At 45.5% G+C, this 17,764-nt stretch overlaps 1 protein-coding gene across 1 annotated transcript; it reads left to right on the top strand.

Moving 5' to 3' along the window:
• Window positions 1-3,815: 3,815 nt before the first annotated feature.
• Window positions 3,816-12,479, top strand: GPRC5A (G protein-coupled receptor class C group 5 member A). Its single transcript, XM_028747361.2, has 4 exons — window positions 3,816-4,023; window positions 6,127-7,088; window positions 8,568-8,626; window positions 9,792-12,479. Exons 2-4 carry the CDS (start codon window positions 6,173-6,175, stop codon window positions 9,882-9,884), a joined length of 1,068 nt encoding a protein of 355 aa, XP_028603194.2. The 5' UTR covers window positions 3,816-4,023; window positions 6,127-6,172; the 3' UTR covers window positions 9,885-12,479.
• Window positions 12,480-17,764: the final 5,285 nt, after the last annotated feature.

Raw genomic sequence — 17,764 nt, forward strand, 5'->3', positions numbered from 1 at the left:
AATGGTACTCACAGCCTTTGATGAGACATAGGTAATGTCCCCGAGTCAGACTAGGTTGTCTCATTTGGTGGCTTGACTAGTGACAAAAAGCTTTAGAGCTCTATTCTGGACTTTGAATCTTCACATGGTTTGGAAAGTGACAGGGAAATGCATTGAAAAGTATGGAATGACTAAATAACTAACGGGGAGACATGTAAACTCCCCAGTAAGCAAGTCAGAATGAATGCAGGATGGATGTTCATTGCTGTATAACCACCCCACAAACCAATCAGAACAAATGCTCAATAAAAGCTGGGTATAATCTAACCGCTGCATAAGCTTTGTGAAAGCAAATCAAGATGAATACTAAAAAAGAGAGAGATTGTTTAGAGGGACCCAGAGAGAGAGAGAGAGAGAGAGAGAGAGAGAGAGAGAGAGAGAGGAAGCCACTTTGTACTGTCTTGAAATGAAATCCCCACAGCATCGCGTTGCTGGAGACTGAACAGATACCTTCTTTTCAGGGGATAGAAAGATTCTTGAATTCTGTGTAGTGTCAAATCTGAAGCAGGAAAACCTGCATTCAGATATGTGCTAACATAAGCACAGTAAGGCTGGAGCAAAATATATACTGTATCTCAGACTCAGACTGAATTTCTGAGCTGTCAAATGGCAATATTAAAGAACAGTGTCACACACTGTTGTTTCAAAGCCTAAAATAAAAGACGGAAACATCATTTGCAGTAAGCATCATGAATTATAAACCATACTAAGATGGAACAAAATAAAAATAAATATTAGCATTAGTAATATTATTAGTAATATTTATATGGGACTCTTAACTTTTAGTGACATTATCAAATGTGTCTTTGGCCACACCCAGAGTATATAGTAAAGGATATTTGTCACTGAACTTGGTGCCCTGATTATATTTGCTTTTTCAGCTATCAGAGCAAATACAGTATTCTGAAGCTCTGATTCACAGTCCCATATAAGATAACAGCACTGAATGGAGAATTCTGGGGTGGGTGAATGTGGCATCACAGTGATAATACAGCAAAAAAACAGGACAGGACAGAGGGTGGAACCTATTTAAATCAATAAGTCTCAAAACTCATATATCCACAGTTGTTATTATTTATTTATATTAGATGTCCCATTGATAGCTGAATGTCTCTAAGAGGGTTTGCTGCAGACAGAGACACTTTCTGACTTGGTTCTGTTGATGTTGGTCAGAGCTTCCCTAGTCTCTGCCAGTGAATCCAAACAGCACTGTTTTGATTATATCTTCCCTGCTTGCATCTTGACTCTCCATTTTCCATTGTGAGGCTATTTAGGCCACAGGAAGAAATCCCAAATCCTATGTGTCCCTTATGATAGTTATCAGCAACCAAAAGCACACAGGACACAATAGTATGTGCCTTGTCCTGCCGTGTGCATTTAATATTTAATAGCCTCTCTTCTGTTTTTTACACATCGTCGCTTGACGCTTCTTAGAATAAAATCAATGAAAGCATTCTTGGCAAAGCTGCTGTCAAACCAGCCAAAAGGCTGTTTCACGTGGCCTCAACATATTCGAGATTAGCTCAGGGTGTGGTTGCACCTGCGCTGCTTGGGCCCCTAGGGCTAACCTCAGGTATTTGGACAGCCCAGGTGAAATATTAAAATGATGACCTGCACTCCCATTCAGACTTCAGTTCACTGCTCTGCCAAAGCCTTCCTCATGCCTGGCTAGGTGACTTGCAACAGACTCCTTCCATTCTAGAGCCGAGTCTGCTGGGATCATTGACTGGCTCACCTCTGCCCCTCCAGAGGTTCTGTCTCCAAGTCCTATTAGGGTGGTACTGCCCAACTGCCAGGCAGTTAAATCTAGCCTGAGGCACCCACTGTACCATTTGTCCTTCCTTGCTTCCAATAGTATGTAACCAGAGTCCATTGCTCAAATTATTTGGGGGTATGGGGCACTGCCCCACCAACCTCAGCCTGCCCTCAGCCAGCCTTCACCTGCCTGCCTTCTTTCTTACAACTTGCTGTGATGACGCTGCCTGCCATTGGCTCTAGCTCTCTTGGATGTTGACCTTCCTGCCTCCCGCCCCACCAGTCACATTGGCACCAGTCACAACCGGGGGAAAGGTAAAGGGACCTTAAGGAAATCTACAACCCCCTGAGTCACCTCCTCAGCTGTTGTTGAGATGATGCCCACAGTGGCCTTTGAAAAATAGTAACTGGGAGGGGGCTCATCATCATCATTTTTTATTTATACCCCACCCATCTGGCTGGGTTTCCCCAGCCACTCTGGGTGGCTTCCAAAAAAGTATTGAAATACAGTGGTCTGTTAAACATTAAAAGCTTCCCTAAACAGGACTGCCTTCAGATGTCTTCTAAAAGTATAGTAGTTGTTCTTGTCTTTGACATCTGGTGGAAGGGCGTTCCACAGGGCGGGTGCCACTACCAAGAAGGCCCTCTGCCTGGTTCCCTGTAACTTGGCTTCTCGCAGTGAGGGAACTGCCAGAAGGCCCTCGGTGCTGGACTTCAGTGTCCGGGCATCACATCTCCTTTAATGTGAACACTGAGAATAGATATGTTCTGCTACTACGTCATCAGCAAAACGGCTTCCCCAGTTAAGATGCCTGTGGCAGACACCTACAGTTACCTTATATCAGGTTAGTTTCATACACTGCACCCATTTTGAAGTAATAACACAGAGCAAATGTCATAACCTGTGATGCTTTTTCCACTCTCAGTGCTGGCCTTGAGCCTGGTTTGGCTGTGGTAAAGTGTACTTGTAGGAAGTGCAGTGTGAACCTGAGGTGAACCACAAAATGGCATTTGTTGCCAGAGAAGAAGGGGGAAATAAAGATCTACATCAGGTACAAAGGGGTGAGTGAAAATTCACATCGGGAAGAAAGGTGTGTGTCAAATCAACCTTACCCGATGGTTGAAGGGAATCAAAGACCATCATGGGAGGGAAGAGGCCTGTTCTAAATCAAGCTGGGCAGGTGCAGAGCCTAGGAGACTCCAAGGGCAGCTCCGCCATTTCCTCCCTAGGGGTAGGAGGACACCAGCAGCACCTCTTATTTGCCAAGAGGTCGCTGTAGCGGTGACACTGGGTGGGGGGCTGCCAAGGTGGTGGCAGATCTGACTTCCAAGGCTTGTACCACAGCCATCGCTGCCACTATGGCAACAACTGTGGGCAATGCATTCTTGGAGGCCAGATCTGCTGCCCCATGGATCCTACCACCTAAGGCAGTTGCCTTGCCTTGCCTCATAGGTGGGCCGGCTCTGAGTGTGAGTCTGTGCACATATCCTCTGTATATTTTTTCTTAGCTGATCTGGATGGCAAAACACCTGATTTGCTCAGAAGGATAAGCACTGGAAATTCCTGAGCGTCTACAGGCATGAGCAGCTTCTGCTCCAGGGATTGAGTGTACAAAGAAGAAAGAGAACAAGGGAGAGGGAGAGAGAGGGAGACTTAAAAGACTGTTTCTCATGGTCACTCTTGAACTTCCTCAGTACATTAACTTAGCTGAATGTTAGGTAAGTATAGAAAGCAATGAAGGGGAGGAGGAGCACAATTGTGTTATTGTTGGCCAGGGGTCTCCCACCAGCCCATATCCTCTTGGTTTCTCAACTCCCAGAGAGGTGCAATTTATCAACTGACTTGATGAATGGTCACGGATTCAATTGTGGGGTGGGGAGAGGCGCAGGATCCTTCCCCACCCAGCTGCTGGGGTGACTGTCCTGTTGACGTCAGACATTTTTACCTCATCTCCTGGCACTGGGACGTTATATTTATAACAGCACCAGGAGTAGTGGAACTGGAATAGGCGTGTCCCTACTCCATCATCTCTGCTTTTTTCCTCATTTGCTTTTAAAGCTGCCCTTAGAGTGTGAGAGAGCAATTTTGCTGCTTGTCTCGCTCGGGGAGAGAAGAACGAGCAGAGCTGAGATTATTTGCCGAGTGGGTGTGCGGCAGGAATTTCCCTGGTTTGCCCTCTGCTACTGAAGAAGACACGTCTAGCCGTGGGAGCACAGAGCACACTCAAGGTAAATCAAAGACCATGATGGGATCGTAGAGCAAGAGGTTTGGTATGAGGGAGTCCTGTGGCTCTTTCTCAGCCTGACCCCAGGGCATGCTGCTGTGGTGCAGTTTGTAGCTTCATTTCTGGATTGCTAGTCTGCAGATGGGATTTTCCTTTCATTTTTTTAGCATTACAAAGACACCCATCGACAGCTATTCTCTGGCTCTTTCGTAGTATCTGAAAAGTGCAAAAAATTTCTTATTTATACATACGCACTGGTGCGCAAAGCATGCCACGACCGACGCCTTCCCTGTAGATTTATTTTGCGTTCTCACAGCTAGCAAGTCTTAACTGGAGTACCTGGAATTCTGTTGATTTAGCCCTGCTATTATTAAGCAAGTCGGTGTCCCGTTGGCGTCAGTGTGTTCATTCTGTTGAAACGCATTCAGCACTGTTTAATTGGTTTGTGGATCTGGCTGTTTGACCTCTAGCTATCGGCTGCATGTGGTTTTAAGATAGCTATACACCCTTAAGTGGAGGGTAGCAAACCAGGCAGTGAATGAATGATTTGCAGCCCGATACTACGCATGTTTACTTGGCAGCAAGTTTGCATAGGTCTACAGCCTGAGTGCTTAAAAGTATTTTTCTTTTTCTCAGAAATGGAGAGGGTGGGGGGATTTCTGCCTGGCCCTTGTAAACCAAGGCAAGTGCTAATGTTAAAATGACGCATAGGGGTTCTGATTTGGAAATTTTGCACCAGAAGAAGCAACTTACTCTGCATTCAGTCTTTATGGTGAATTTTCTGTATTCAGTTATCTGAAGGAATGTCTCTGAGGATACGGCAGATGGAGGAAAGGGGTGTTCCTGCTTGATACAGTGTTGACAGTCCTTTGGAGAACGCGGTGCATTCGCCTGCACATGCAGGCAGTTGGGGCCTGACTCAAAACATTAAAATTTGGTGGCCCACATTTGCCCCGAAATGTCACATTCCATTAGAGGGCAGTGCCAGACCCTAAAGTGAGTGGGGTCAGACCTACACACAATTACAGTGGTACCTCGGGTTAAGAACTTAATTCGTTCTGGAGGTCCGTTCTTAACCTGTAACTGTTCTTAACCTGAGGTACCACTTTAGCTAATGGGTCTTCCCACTGCCGCCATTTCTGTTCTCATCCTAGGTAAAGTTCTTAACCTGAGGTACTATTTCTGGGTTAGCGGAGTCCGTAACCCAAAGTGTTTGTAACCTGAAGCGTCTATAACCCGAGGTACCACTGTATGCACTCAACACACACAATCACACACAGAGAGGCGTTTTTCATGGGAAAAATTGATATGTATTTGTTTTTCAGTAACCCTGTTCAAGTTTCACTTTCCATTTTTCATTCCTTTGGACTCCCCACTCCGAAAGTTTGTAAAAACAAGCAACCCAACAAAGTTTGACTGTGCAGAAGGTAAAAAGGAACCAGTAATGCCCACTGGAGATTACACTGCCAAACTTCAAGCCATGCCATATATAGCTCTTTAGTCTGAAACTTCAAAAGGCAATTGCACCCTGAAAATACTATACCTGAGTTTCAAAATGTATGCCTTTTGATTACATGATCCTCACTGTAGTAAATAAGATTTTTAAATATAATGGTACTACTAGATTAGTTCACCATATGCCTAGATTCCATAATCCATAACTCAGTTAATGAAATAAGGCTTTATCTGAATCAGTTTAATAATTATTATTTTTTATAATAATATTTATTCCTTTTACAACAATTTAAACACTTACAAAAAAACACAAAGAAAAAACAGTACATTACAATACAAAAACACTACATAAAAATTAACAAAACAAAACAAAAACAATTTAAAAACACATCAAAAGAAAGAAAAAAAGAAAAAACTTCCAATATCTTATCTTTCTTTCACATATTTCCACAGCCTCCTCACACCTCCCTTTTTGTATTCCACTTCTATTAATTATTTCCAGTTTAATAATTATTTCCTTTGACATCTCTAAGTAGTGTCTGACTTGGTTCAGCTGTTCTGATATTATCTCCTTCATAGAATTGTAGGGTTGTAATCCATTTCGCTCTCTTTTTCAAATCATGCTTTATCATGCTTCTCTTAATTTCTACAGGTCTTCCTTTAAGGCGGCATCCACTTTAGGGCTGTCCTGAGGCACCATGACCTCCCAGCCAGTCTGTCAAGGCTTAGATAGAGACTATGACTTCCTCTGTGACACCAAGGACTATTGGGGCGTTGTTGTGGAATCCTTTGCTACGGCTGGTGCTGTCGTCACAGCCATCCTGATCCTTGTGCTCATTTGCCTTGTATGTAAAGTCCAAGACAACACAAAGCGAAGCCTGATCCCTGTCCAGTTCCTCTTCCTTCTGGGCACTCTAGGAATCTTCGGCCTCACTTTTGCCTTCATTATAAGGCTCAACGAGAGGACTGCCCCCACCCGCTTCTTTCTTTTTGGGGTCCTCTTCGCCCTCTGCTTCGCCTGCCTCCTGGCCCATGCCTTCGACCTCGTCAAGTTGGTGAGAGGAAGACGCCCATTTTCAGTACTGGCGCTGCTGGTTTTCGCAATCAGCCTGACCATTGTGCAGATTATTATCGCCATACAGTACGTAGCCATCAACAGCCAAGAGCTGAGGGCCCTGAACTCCACGGAAGGTTTGACACAAAAAAGCCGCGTGGACTTTGTTCTGCTTCTCATCTACGTGCTTTTCCTGATAGCCCTCCTCTTTGTGGTCTCCACTTTTGTTTTCTGTGGGTCATACAGAAGGTGGAAGAGGCATGGCACACACACCTTCTTCACAGCCCTGTTCTCCATAGGCATCTGGGTGGCGTGGATCAGCGTGTTCATGACAGACTTTGGGAAAAGGCCAGAATGGGACGATCCCACTATCAGCATTGCTCTGGTAGCTAATGGGTGGGTCTTCCTGATGATATATGCAGTGCCTGAGCTCTGTTTCCTCACCACGCCACGGAAGCCTGGAGACTACCCTCCGGAGAATGATGCCTGCCAGCCTAAAGTCCTGAAAAAAACCTACGGAGTAGAGAATCGAGCCTATGCTCAGGAAGACAACGCACAAGGTATGGCTATCCATAGCAATGACTGTATGTCTGGGACTGGCAAGTGCTTTGTGTGATAGAGAGAGCATCTTTGGCAAGCTAAAAATATTCAGACTGTTTTAGGAATGCTGCTGAATTATTATTTTTTAACCCATTTTAAAGCATTCCCTATGACAGCTTCCCTTGTTCTCATTTGGTGTTGCAGAGCACAAAGAGGGCCACACTGGAAGTGTCCTTGGAAAGGCAGGCACTTTTAAGGACAATCCTGGGCCACAGGGAAGGTGGGAGGCCAGCTTCCTAGTCTTTCCTGTAATGCAAGCTCACTGCCACCTAAGTAAATGCTTATATAGCCAATGCCTATATAATGATTTATGGCATTCATTTGTCACTTTTCTTTCTTTCTTAAATCTTAAATCTCAAATCAACATGTTGCACACCACATGGATCAGGATTCAGTCAGGTCCCAAAATGGGAAATATTTTTGGGTGACTGAAATCCTAGATGCACTTACCTGGGAATAAGGCCCATTAGGGGCATCTATCCCAGTATCTAACCCACTGCCAGAGTTCTCTCCCAGTCCTACCTAGAGATGTTGGGGATTAACCCAGGGACTTCTGCATACAAAGCAGATGCTCTTATAGCCAGGATTTTTGTTAGGGAGCAGGTCCTTTGTTAGGCGGGGGCAGAACCTCAGTTAGCTATGTATTTATATTTATTTTTATTGATTTAGGGGGGCAGCTGCCCCTCCCTGTCCCCCCTTGGCTACGCCCATTGATGCTCTGCCTTTGAGCTACAGCCCTTCCTTTATGCAAAAAACAAAGGATTTCATTCTGAGTAAAAATTGGACTGGGCTGCACAACACACTACATCAGAGGTTTTCGACCTTTTTGGCTCCACGGCTTTCTTGACCAACTACATTCTTTCTGTGGCACCCCTGTGGGGCTCAGGAGCCCAGTTATGCCACCCCTTGCCTGCAGGGCTGGCAGCCTCTCATGCTTTTTTGAACACCCTCCCTTGTGGAGTGTTCCCTCAGCCTCTTCCCCTCTCCTCTCTCCTTGGGAGTCCTCTGGGCAGCCACAACTGCTGCCCCAGTCTCTGAGCTGCCCACCCTGCCAGAAAGAGAGGTGCTCCTCACACTGCCCCACAGGGGCCTGGGAGGCACCCCCTGGCCAGCCCCAGAGGCACCATTTGCCTGCAGAGCTTGAAGCCAGGGCTGCTGTAACAAACAGCCATGCAAGCCTTTGGGAGAGATGCAAGAGGGTGTCAAAGAGGAGGGAGAAAGGGAAGAAGGAACAGAGGCCAGTGTTGCCCACAGCACCCCTGACCATCCTTCAAGGCACCCCAGGGTGCCACAGCTATAGTTCCAAGTATGCTTTAACTGTATTGTGAATACACAACTGTTGCTGTAGATGGTTGTCTGGAAGCAAATGGAGTTTTCTTTGTTTTTGTGGCAATATTAAATACACTGACTCACTGCCTCCCCTTGCTTGTCTTTTTCAGTTCCAAATGCAAACAGTGGTCCTTCGTATCCTCCATATTCAACTCACTTCCAGCTGCAGGTAAATAAACAGTCTTTGATTTTCAGTACGGGAATGATTCGTTGCAATGCAACTTCATTCAATCAAGTGGCCTATGAAGGAATTTCAACATGTTTGGATAATTATTAAACATTTTTGAGTTGGTGGTGGAGCTGCCACTCACATGAGGTTATGTGGTCTTGGGGCTGTGTGGGACACAGAGAACAACTCAGCTAACAAGCTGCATTTGACATCTGGGTAACGTAGTTCTTTTTGGCTGCATCGAGACAACAGAATAGTTTATGTTGGAGCAGGTAACAGAATTGTCTGTAAACTGCAGAATGTTTGATGCAGTTGTATAGTTGGCCCTGTAAGCAACGTCCCAGCCAACCAGAGACCACGTGGTGAGCATTTCGATGCCACTGCTGATATTACTGGGGACAAACAAAGTCAAGTATGAGTGAAGGCGATGCTTCCTTCTGATCACATGGTTGTTAACCAGTCAGGAATGTGTGTCTCTCCCCTCCAAGCAGTCAAAGATGATTGCTGTGGAGGTGATGAGTCTCTGTGCTTATAGCGAATGGTGGACGAGTTGCTTCTTCTCTAAAGAGGCAAAGAAAGAGAGGGGATTGTGGGGAGCTTCCATGCCCAAACTTCGAACGGAAGATGCCAGTAACTGGGGAAGGAGGGGTTGGGATCACACTGAAGCACTTTATTCACCTTATGCAGCATTCTAGAAAAATAATTTAAAAGGATTCATTTTTTGCAGCTACCAAAAGCTTTCATGACCCCAACCCAGCCCCATTGGCTCAAGTATATTTCCTTGCAAAACTAACCATGTGGTAATGTATCTAGCATGCAGTTTTGTACGGACGGGTTCTCTTAAAAGGCCTGCCACATCAGGAATCACCGACTACAGACTTAAGTGTTTGGTTGACCTTTACCCCCTGATTAATGAAGGATTTCCCTATACATTGCCCAGGCTCACTTCCATTATAAGTGACCCAAGCATTGGATTTTCTTCTAGGTCTTAGGAAAAGTTGGCTACTACCAACCTGCCACTGCAAAAGTTGGGGCAGGGGGCTCTGAGTCTCTTCTTCAGCCTAGTTATAAAACAGTTCTGCTTTCTCAAAAGAAACATTCAACAGAACATAAAATGTCACTTAAAAACCTTATAGATCCACTTTCTTCCTCTTTTTTTGCCTAGAACCTTGAGCCCCAGCAGGATTTCTCCATCCCACGGCCGAAAACCCGAACCAGCCCATACCAAGAGTATTCTGGAGGGAAAGGTGTCAAGTAGCCGTCCTGCTACGAATGCCAGAGAAGCCATTCTGAGTCGGTGGAGGTGCTGGAAATCATCACGGATATAGCGGTGCTTCAGTTTTTATTAAATCAGGGACAGAACTCAGCGCTGCAGCGGATGAAGGAAGATGCCTGTCCTTTTCTCCTGCACACCTTTTATATCTGCCTTCGTACACTTGGCACTTTATGTTTTCTTTTACCGTGTTCCTTCATTTAATGAATTGCTGTAGGCTTTTTTTGAGGTAGCCTCTCCCCTCGTGTGGTTACAATCATGCCACTCTTGCTACCTTGCTGCCCTGCCTTCTGCCACCCAAGTGCTGTGGGGGAAGATCTGAAACATGGAGCTTTCTCTATATTGCTCTCAGTGTGGTTTAGACCCCTGATTTGCACAGGACTCTATATCACCCGGGAGGGGGGAGCCCATAAATTGGGGGGGGGGGGAGTGAGCCTAGCCATGCTCTTCCCCTCCACACCTGCAATTGCTTAAGAGGCAATCTCCCAAATAGGGCTTATGGCTTCTCTCAGTTCCACAGAGAATTCTATACCTCAGCATTTTGCCCAAGCTTGTTTTTCTCCTCACAACATGAACAGGAAAGATTATATCCATCCCATTCACTCGTGGGGTTCCCTGTGAGTAAAAATGTGAGTAAAGCTCAAGGAGTATTCTTGGCCCAGGCCACATACCTGAAATGTATGTATTTGTGTTTTCTCCTAACCTCCCCCCACTCCACCTTTGAAGCATTGGAATTTGCAGGAATATTCGATGTTAACTGTACCATTTAGAAGCCTGTGAAATCTCCGAATGTCTTCTTTTTAAGAGGTGACCTGTATCAGTGACTGTCTTTTGTCCTACGTGCAATGCCAGGCCTGTAATAGCACTGCTGTCCTCAAATCCTGTCAAATTCCCCCTGCCTGATTTTGTGGAACTGAGTCACAAAGGGAAGTGGACCAAACAAAAACAAATCAGTTTTCAAACAAGGAAATCACAGTATTTTTAAAAGTGAAAGTCATTCCAAACTGTCTATAGATCTGCTTTAAACACAGGAAGAAAGCAGAGGGAGGGGGAAAGAAAACAGGTTTTAAAACTGTGTACAGCTTTGAATGAGATTTCTTTACAGGCTTCCTGCTTTTGCCATTGATGCCTAATCTCTCCCCTGGTGAGACTTCCAAGCCCACTGAGCCTGCTTAGGGGACCTAACATGAAGACTGTTGGGAGATGGGGAGATTGCTCTGCTTTGCAGAGGACAATCCTGCCGTTTGAAGGCAGTGATGTGCGACAGCATAGAAACAGGATAGTAGATTAGAATAATTATCTCTAAATATGCGTCTCTTCCTATAAATTAGCACATGCAAATTTTATGTGCTGTTGTGTAGAGAGGACCATTGACTATATGTAATACACAAACACAAACATAAGGAAGTCCTCTGAGTGTGTGAACAGTGGTGTGAACAACCAAAATAATGCATTAATTTTTTTGGGGGGGGCAGAGGCAGATTGCAAGAAATTGAGGGATGGGATGGGATGGGCCAACTGATGCATGGCCATCTCCTGCCAAAGCTACATGAGAGATAAACATGATCTCTTGAAGTCAACATGGCAACAACTCTACAGAGAGCAGTTAGTCAAACCCTCCTGGGGGAAAAAATCCCTACTTATAGATCTTCTCAGCATGGGTTTCTACCTGTCATTATTAGCAGATTTCAGTGATAGAGAAAGGGAAACTTTGGAAGCATAATGGTGGTGGAGGAGGGAATTCACTGAATGCCACTAAGGCTGAAATCCTATACCCGCTTACTCTGGGATCAGCCTCATTCAACTCAGTGGGGTTTCCTGCAACTCTTTTACCACAGCATTTTAGGACATACTAATGCTAACCTCTAGCAAAATGTTGCATATTGGAGTGCTGCTGTTCAGGATTCCTCCCACTCTGCTCTGCTCTATTCCCCCTGCCCTGGTTTTCCATTCTCCTCCCTGCAAGAGCCAGTCACAATTTTGTGGTCACTAAGCTTGCTCAGTCTCCTCATTGGGCTGTTTGGAGAGGTGGTTTCCTCCTAAGAGTTTCGCACCTTCCCGAAGATTTTCTATACTTCTGCAAACCTTGGGGTTCCTGCTGATAGCTTCCTCTTGGTGCAGTTTTTGGCTATATAAGGAACAGCACATAATAGTATTAAGATTGATATTATATGATTGCTTTATATGATGATTGCAGATGGGGAAGAACACTGGCGATCACAAGCCTTACCCATATGGCAAACACTTCCAGAAAGTTGTTTCAGATTTTAATGGGGAGTTGAGGAAACTCTTTTACAACTGGCTCAAGAAAAATAAGACACAATTCAGAGAAAGTCAAGCTTCTTTTTCCATTTATTATAATGGGATACGTTAGTCCTGTGCTTAACAATGCTCCCATTAAAATCCATTGGGGAGGGGGGAGTGCACAATTTTGCTCCTTAACCTGTGGGAAAGGATTCTTCAGGTTTTGTTTTTGCTCGTGTGCTTGTAAATGTATTATATTATTAATTATTTATTTGTTTATTTCTCATACCACACGGAACACATTGGTCTGCATTTAATAAATAATTATAGATGGTGTGCATTGATAATGTGTTCTTTGGACAATTTCTGTTCATGGTACATATCCCCCAAAGCACTTTGCATAGGTACAAAGACCATAGCAGGGTTTCAAGATACAGTGGTACCTCGGGTTAAGAACTTAATTCGTTCTGGAAGTCTGTTCTTAACCTGAAACTGCTATTAACCTGAAGCACCACTTTAGCTAATGGGGCCTCCCACTGCCGCTGCGCCAGTGGAGCATGATTTCTGTTCTCATCCTGAAGCAAAGTTCTTAACCCGAAGTACTATTGCTGGGTTAGCGGAGTCTGTAATCTGAAGTGTATATAACCCAAGGTACCACTGCACTATATCTTCGCATATCTAAGGGGCTACGACCAGATGCGTCAACTCCAGGGGACTCCAGACCAGGGGACTGAGGTGTCTTCAGCACCTTTGATATTTGTTTGAAGGGAGCCCAGCCCCCTCAGTGTTGAGGGGCTTGACGTGCATTGCACACGTGTGACATCACACACATGACACATCACGGCTTCAGCACCTGGCTCTGCCAGAGTGCTCAGCCTCTTCCAGAGGACGTGACGTTGCACATGCTCCATGAGTGATGTCACACACATGTGCCACATGCATGATGTCGTATGCATGTACCATATCCTACGTCCCCTCAATCTTGGGGGGAAACTGGCATCTCTGACTGAACCTAGGAGATCATATTGCTAAGAGAACTTTTGCTGACGCACAACTCCCGCCATGCCTGGCTATTGGCCATGCTGCCTGTGGCTGATGGAAGTTGTGGTTCGGCAACACACCAAGGGCCTAAAGTTCCCTGCACTCCTGTTTTAAAGTCTTCAACCCTCTTTGTCTCATGGCCAATGAACCCTGAAAAAGGAAAAGAATATTTTTTTAATAGTAGTATGATTCATATATCATCATGACACTCCCAGACCATTTTTAATTACCGGCATTTCTGTGTATTCTGTGTATTTCTGTGGCATGTGTGTGCCTGGGTGTGTTCATAGAGATCCTTACATTGTACAGAGAAAGGAGGGTGCTGGGTGGGGAGGTGTTGTGAGAGCGTCTGGGATCATATACATGCAGAAAGATGCCAAAAATAACCATGAGATGAAAGCAGCAAAGATGCTATAGGAAGTAGAAGAGGCAAAAAATTAGTTGCATTGGAGGGCAGTGAAAAGAGGTGAGACAAAGGGAAGCAAGGGAACTTGCCTCTATGGCAGGGATGGCCAATGTGGTGCTCTTCAGACATTATGCGAATGCAACTCCCATCAGTGTTGACTTTCCCCAGATTAAAAATGCACTGAATAAGTGAATTCATGAGTCTGACATCAGATTTTCAACCGATATTTCTGCTCATCACACTTTGATACATCATTCCTCCCCCTGGGAGTGACAGTACAGTATTGCCTGAATGTGAGGTGTTTTCTTTTAACCATTGCTAGCCCTTTTCAGCTGCAAGCTATACAATCAACATGCCTAGTTTCTCAGTTAGGAGTGCAAAAGTTTATAAAGTTTAATGTTTATAAACTTTTGCACTCCTAACTGAGAGCAGGCATTGTGGGAGCATCACATAAAGCCCTTTCTGACTCTGGGCAGGAGAGGGGGTTGCGGTCTAGCCCCTCCCCCTTGCGGCGCGGGGGCTGATGTAGCCCCCGCGAGAGGTGAGGGAATCCCTGGGCGTGCTCGCGACCCTGGCCGCCTATCGGCGGGCCGGGGGGAGGCGGGGCTTAAGGTATTTAAGCCGGGCACGCCCAGGGTCCACCCTCTTCTCCCCTGATCGGCCGAGAGGTTTTCCCATCCCACCCACCCTTAGAGGCGTAGGCAGTCGTAGGTCGTCATGACCTTGCTATGGACTTCGGTTGGTCGCCGCAAGGGGCCTGGTAGGAATTTTTCCAAGTTGGCAATCTTTGGCCAGTTGGTTTTTTCGCCTACCTCGTAGCAAACGTCACAACTTTCCTTGTATTGGCGGTTAGACATTGGCTGGGGTTCTATGGTTAGTCAAATGGATGGGGGGGAAGGAACGCCATCACCTTCCCCAGGAAATGGGGTAGTCCGGTACAGGACTCCGAGGGGCGTTGTCTTGTCCGAAACCTGGCTAGGTAAGGGCCCCCGGCACGCCCCAAGCGGTGACACCCGCGGGGGCCCTAGTTGGCGTACTCCAACAGGGGCTTCCCCACGGTTTTGTGTTAACCCTTCCCGGACTACATGCCGGGTAGCAGATAGGAGCCAATGCCTAGGGCCAATACCTTCAATTCTTTAATCAATAAAGTTGTGGCCATTTCAAGCCCATTAAATCTTAAACGCTGTGTCCTGTGTCTTTCTTTCTGGGGGGAGGGGTTTTGACATGCAAACAAGTTCAGCTCTGGGTGGTTTATGGAATATGTTTTCTAGATTTGTGCCCCCTTACTGGTCCAACAACAGCCTTGGGTAAAATTCTTGTCCTCCACATTTGGAGTGCACCCTTTGCACAAACTTTTACCACAGAGCTGCTTCTTTTTCTCACATCCTTTGAGGACAAGGAAAAACTATGGATCAGTCTGATAAGGTCGGCTCAGTATATTTCCCTCAAGGCGTCCCACCAGGAAACAAATGACACATCAGTTGGCTTACTTGTACTGAAGCAGCTTTAGTTCTGCTAACATTCATGTGTGATAGCAGTAATCCTAAACATACTTACTAGGAAAGGTATCCTTTTAAACACAGTGAGGCTTATTTCAGAGTAAATGTGTTTAGCCAACTAAGCTGGAAGTAGGAAGGCTTAATCTGTTTACAGATCATATTCTACAAATGTGCCAATGGCAACAGGACAGACTGATTTCTGACACAGGAAATTAAGAAGACTCTGATTGGATAGCCCAAATGCCCATCTAGTTAACCATCCTTTTCCCACCAACCAAATGCCTGTGTGAGAAGGTCACAAGCAGGACATGAGCACGATAGCATCCTCCCCACTCATGTTCCCTGGCAACTGGCATTCAGAGACATGTTGCCTCCAGTACTGGAGAGATAGTACACAGCCATCAGGACTAAGAGCTGCTGGTAGACTGATCCTCCATAAATTTGTCTAACCCCTTTCTCAAGCAGCCCAAGTAGGTGGCCATCCCCATGTCTTGTGGTGACAAATTCCATAGTTTAACTAGGAGCTGTAAAACTACTTCATGTTGTCTGTCAACATTCAGTGTCACTCGTTTAAGTATTACCAGAGAGGGAGGGAGGGAGAGAAAGAGGGAGAGAGAAACTTTCTTCTGCCCATTTTCTCTGTACTGTGCATAATTTTATACACTTCTACCATGTCTTCTGTTTACCTTTTTTTCTGAACTAAACAGTCCCAAATGACCATGAGCTTCCTCTCAGGACAAGGTGGCCCTTCCAAGTAGGTCCCAGGCCTGTCTGAAATCCCAGATAGCTGCTGCTATCCATCAGTGTAGACCAGCCCCATACAAGACATCTAGAGCAGTGGAGTGGCTCCCAATTTGCTAAGTACTGTGGAGCCCCTGTTTTTCAACAGCCAAGCCATAGACCCCCTACTTTTGAAGCTTTTGATATTTCTGTGGTAGTTTTTGTTACATGAATGGTGCCACGGACCCCCAGAGTGGGTTACATGGACCCCCAGAGTCTCCAGACCACCAGTTGGGAACTGCTGATCTAGAGGGCACTAGGCTGGGGAAGGCTAATGTACTCAGTAAGAGGGACCGTTGGGCTGACTTGGTACAAGGCACCGCTCTGCCTTTCTCTTTCTCTTCGTTCTTCGAAGGTATGCTGCCGCCTTTTTGCTTCCTCACATTCCCCCCTCTTTGCTGTTAACCTCCATGGATTCCCTGGGGGGTTGCCCTCCACCTGACCTCTCCTGCTCCGTACTCCATGCTTCATGTCTTTGAAGGCATCCTCTCTTTCAATGTGTTCTCCTCGATCCCTGCGTAGAACGTCCTGAAGTCTCCCAGCTTCTCCTCCACCCTAAAAGTCAACATGCTGCTATGCTGTGATCAAAAGTTTCGAAGGAAGCTGCTGTTTGCTTTTCTCTTTGCCATGGTGACTGCACACAGCACTGGATTATGTAATGAATAATGCACCCCTCCCATTTTAAAGCACATGGACATGGCTGATGAATAGAGGGCCTTTTCTTTCTTTCTTTCTTTCTTTCTTTCTTTCTTTCTTTCTTTCTTTCTTTCTTTCTTCTCTTAAAAAAAAGTCTTTCCCACCCAGTCCAGAACATTAGGCTGGGTCCCAACATTTGGCTTGACAACAGCAATGACCAAATTCACCCAAAGGTTGAATGTCAAGAGGTCTTGAATATTTCAAGGTGGATTTCACAAGTGCTCTGACTCAAGGAGTGGAGAGCTGGAGAGCTGCATGCGCTTGCATCTGCTGCCAGAAAAGGGATCAAGGGCAATTGGGAGACTCTCTGGTCTTCCGAGAAGAGCATAAAGGCAAGGTGGAGACTAGCCTGGCACCATCCATCAGCCAGAGAGCAGGGAGAAGGGATAGACAAATCTTTCCATTCAAGTTTATCTCTTTTTTCCATTCACAAATTCAGTTTTCCACATTTCAATACGTGTGTGTGTATGTGTGTGTGTGTGTTAAAAGTCCAGCATTTCAGTGTGAATTATTCCTGATATACACATATTTGTATGCATTTTGTACATACACATTTATTTACACTTTGTTTGCAAACAATTCCCCCTGATATAATGCATTTCTGCACAGTGTGTTTAGTTGGAGAATGGCATCGCAAGATGTGGAGATGTGCCATTTTTTAAGAACATCTGTGTTTCAGTTAGCATATTGGCTTGAGAAGTATGAATTATGTCATTTCACATGAAAATGCAAACAAAATCCAATTTATCTCTCCCCCACCATTCCCTAGCACTCTGCTGTTGCTTTCCAGTTGTGCTGGGATTGCAGAAGAAGAGGAAAAGACCCTCAGGAAGAAAGGCTGCTGGGTTGCCATGAGTTTGGCTTTGTGTATACGCAGTGTGCGAATATTATTACAATCTGAGGGAAGCTGCCATGCAGATCATTCAGTCATAAGGCAGGATGCAAATCCTCTAACTAGCCCATAACCTAGTCCAGTCTCCCCTGGCAGGATTTAATCATGACACCTAGGAGTGAATATATATGCATATGTATGTTTGTGTGCATACTGCTACAAAAGTCGGGTGCCTCCCCCAATCTCTGCCATGCGATAGCAAGATCCCAGGGGGCTACTAGGCACTCACCCAGGGCCTGTGTTCCTTTGGAGAATTGAGACACCACAGAGACTGTCACAGCTTTAAGAAATATGGTTTGTTCGCCTT

The sequence above is a fragment of the Podarcis muralis genome, chromosome 10 (genome assembly GCF_964188315.1).
Source record: "Podarcis muralis chromosome 10, rPodMur119.hap1.1, whole genome shotgun sequence".
NCBI classification, from domain to species: domain Eukaryota; kingdom Metazoa; phylum Chordata; class Lepidosauria; order Squamata; family Lacertidae; genus Podarcis; species Podarcis muralis.

Excerpts from the sequence above, each read along its gene's own strand:
- GPRC5A (XM_028747361.2), top strand. The coding sequence starts at position 6,173 with ATGACCTCCCAGCCAGTCTGTCAAGGCTTAGATAGAGACTATGACTTC. Across the intron at positions 7,089-8,567 it reads TCAGGAAGACAACGCACAAG|TTCCAAATGCAAACAGTGGT; the intron begins GTATGGCTATCC and ends TGTCTTTTTCAG. Across the intron at positions 8,627-9,791 it reads CAACTCACTTCCAGCTGCAG|AACCTTGAGCCCCAGCAGGA; the intron begins GTAAATAAACAG and ends TTTTTTGCCTAG.